At 43.4% G+C, this 3,127-nt stretch overlaps 1 protein-coding gene across 1 annotated transcript; it reads right to left on the bottom strand.

Moving 5' to 3' along the window:
* Window positions 1–339: 339 nt before the first annotated feature.
* Window positions 340–1,470, bottom strand: EPUS_09265 (uncharacterized protein; the record flags this gene model as incomplete). The annotated part of the gene is made up of 3 exons (XM_007805843.1): window positions 340–505; window positions 559–1,007; window positions 1,057–1,470. 3 exons carry the CDS (start codon window positions 1,468–1,470, stop codon window positions 340–342), a joined length of 1,029 nt encoding a protein of 342 aa, XP_007804034.1.
* Between the last annotated feature and the right edge of the window lie 1,657 nt (window positions 1,471–3,127).

The following is a 3,127-nucleotide window of genomic DNA, read 5'->3' as shown; positions in this document are numbered from 1 at the left end:
TTAGATATGCCTGGAAAATTCCGGCGTCCCTATAGTTTATAACTTACTGCAGTACAGCCGGAGTGGCTACCTCTAAAAAGATCCTCAGCATTTATTTATTTAAATCAGTATCTTGAAGAAATAAGATTAGAAAGACGGGGATATACTATCCACTTTGTTATCAGCACCTCGTCAAATATTATACAGGCCCAAGATTTGCATGAATCCTGTTGCCAAACCTAGCCGCTGGAGATAATAGAGATACGTATAATAACAGAGAGCCTTGCTTGAAGACGTTTGAACACCGTTGGTAGTGGGAACCGCTTGACGAAAGATGGGAGTCTGGAGAATAGAGCTCTTCTATCGTAACTGCAAACTTCGGCGAGGAGGGCGAACCCTGGTTCGGAAGATATCCCTGACTGATCTGATGTTGGATTCGAAAGCATTATCTACTAGTGCTAAAACGATCATGAGGAGAACGGGGTCAAATATGAGATTGTCAGCTTCAGAGAAGACGAAGATTTTGCTGTACATTTGCTTAGCATTAACAGATCCACGGAGGGAGGGAGTCTGGCTCACCGCTTGGGCTTCCTCTGATGTCCTTTGGTATGGTGGACATCGATTTCCATGGCCAAAAGATCCTGAATCCCATCAGGATTAGGGAGTAAGAACAGTGTAACGTCGCCATAACAGAGTGTCTTAGCCTGTTCGTTGTCCCACTCACAATCTATGGTGTCTTCTTCTTCTTCTTCTTCTTCCTCGTCTTCGTCATTCTCGCTGATGCAGTAACCTTTGTCCTTTTTTTCATTCTTCGGCACGTACACTAATACACCTGGCCGAGTTGCGGTGTATGCGGAGGTAAGTATAAGGAAAGGAACTTGTAGCCGTTGACGGCCATCCGGGAAAGTGGCAGTGTCCATAACCCAGTGGTGATGGAGAATCAAGAAAACGTCATCGACATTCATCACCGGTTTCTCCCGCGTTGTGAGATCGAGATTGTATGATTGTCGAAGGTCCTCGTCAATGTACTGCAGCCTGTCAGCCAAGATTCTCTCCTTGAAATGGCAGAGTACGTACGTCGTTGATATCCGCAGCTATCTTCGCATGCAAGCTTCGGCCAACACACCGCCGATAGAGCATGCGCCAAACCCTCCAATATTCGTGGAGTGTACTTTTCTTCCGTACTTTGTATTGATCCAATATCCATTTCCAGAAGGTCATGATGTCCTCTTTGGAGCAGTGCTGGAGAAAGGCTAGAGGATCTTCATTCATCAACTCACAGAACCTAGAACAGATTAGCTCACCGACAAAGGTGATGTCGTCGATTGAGAGAAACTTACTTTTTCCACCGTTTTTTATCCCTTTGATGTTGTTCTTGGTGGAGATGGCATGATGCTTTTTGATGGTCCCTTTCTGGGCCAACTGCTGCCGATGCCGATGATAATGCTCAGCTGTTAGAGCACCAGTATTTTGATTCTTCTGCACGCCCATCTTGTGGTCTTCTGAGGTGTGGCAACTGGAAGACGAAGCAGAACAAGATCAGAGAAAAGATGTGATGAGGAAATGGACAAATCAGACGGAGGTCTCGTGTGAGATTGTGAATAGCTGCTCTGCGTCGTGGTCGGTGAAATCTCTTGCAGAGGGTCAGTGAGAAGGGCATGAGGCGTCTCTTATTCATAATGGGAAGGAACTCCATCATTACGCTAGCAGTGTCAAAAGGAACGGTCATTGAAGGTCAGGGAAACTGTGGTGGGGGGGAGGGGGTGCGGTTTTGGGAACTGGTCCTTTTTTGAGGATGTTTCAAACAACGGAACGACAGAAAGAGGGGATCAACTAAAGCGACACCCTCTTTTACTTCAGCGACACCCTCTAGTCCTAATTGGGCTTAGCTTACAAAATCAGCATCTCGATATTTTTGCTGCAGAAATCAATGCCTCTGCTACAACCTCTGTTTTACTACTACAACTGAGACAGCGAGTATTGCTAATGCGTAACCAACTATTTTTACGTTTATGCTGTTATTCTAGCTATTTATACAGTGTCAAATTCTCTCCTAGGTAGGGTTACGCAAGGCAATCGATCCTCTCTACCCTATTTTTCCTGCTTACTAGGCTAATACCCTGCCTAACCCTGCGCAACCCCTACGTCTAACACCTCTGTCAACCGCCTTTGTTAACTGTCTTTACGCCCTCTATCAACTGCTTCTGCCTGTCAACTATGACGCTTTCTCTCGCTCTGCCGCCCACCACAGGCTCCTACGAGTCAGTCTCTGATGCTCTGAAAGCGCTGAACACGTTTGCGGCCGCTGAAGGTTACGCAATTGTCAAGAAGAGGTCAAAATCTTGGGGGGGCGTACTAAGAGCTGTTTACTTAAAATGCGACAAGAGAGGAGAGAGAAAAGAGGAGGAGACTTATACAGAGAAGAGGAGCTCAAGACTTACTGGATGTCCCTTTTCTGTTGTACTCTGCCTTAAAAACCAGTAGAAAATTGATCTTTGTAATGGAAATTATAATTATATAGCTACTAAAGTAATTACTTATCTTATATACTGTTAATTAGATTCTCCTTGTTGCAAAGAGATTAAGAGATAATGTAACGCTAGTATTCTATCTTGATAAACTTATATATTTCTCCTTTAATATTCTGATGTTAAAAATTACCCTATTCTTTTAAAGGATATTAATAATGCTTAATATTGTTATTAAGTACTTAAGCAAGGCCTTTGTATTAGGGCTCAACTAGTTAAGACAAGTCTTAACTAGAAGCTAGGTCTAGGTGGGTTGATTAGATAAAACAGGAAGTATAGTAAATAATACTAAGATGTCTTCAACTTAGGTATAAGCTGATAATATGAGTTAACTACAAAGTAAGAAGAACTATCTGACTATCTGCGAAAGGAGCGTGCTTATATAGATAAGAGATTTGTATGCTCAGTCCTGCTTAGTGGTAAGCAGAGGTGAGCAACCTATATATGCTTAGTAGTGCTCAGTAGTAAGTAGAGGTAAGCAACCTTAAGTATGCTTAGTCTTAGCTGTCCATGAGCAACTATCCGGGTAGTCTTGTCCTAGTGTCCAAGTCTAGTGCCTAGCTTTAGGCTGTGTAGCTTAGGTAATCTTCCCTTATTAGGAGGCGCTGTAATACTATCTC

This window comes from Endocarpon pusillum (genome assembly GCF_000464535.1).
Source record: "Endocarpon pusillum Z07020 unplaced genomic scaffold scaffold4804, whole genome shotgun sequence".
Taxonomy (NCBI): domain Eukaryota; kingdom Fungi; phylum Ascomycota; class Eurotiomycetes; order Verrucariales; family Verrucariaceae; genus Endocarpon; species Endocarpon pusillum.
The sequence above is the reverse complement of the archived record's forward strand: the minus strand, read 5'-3'. Positions and strand labels throughout refer to the sequence as shown.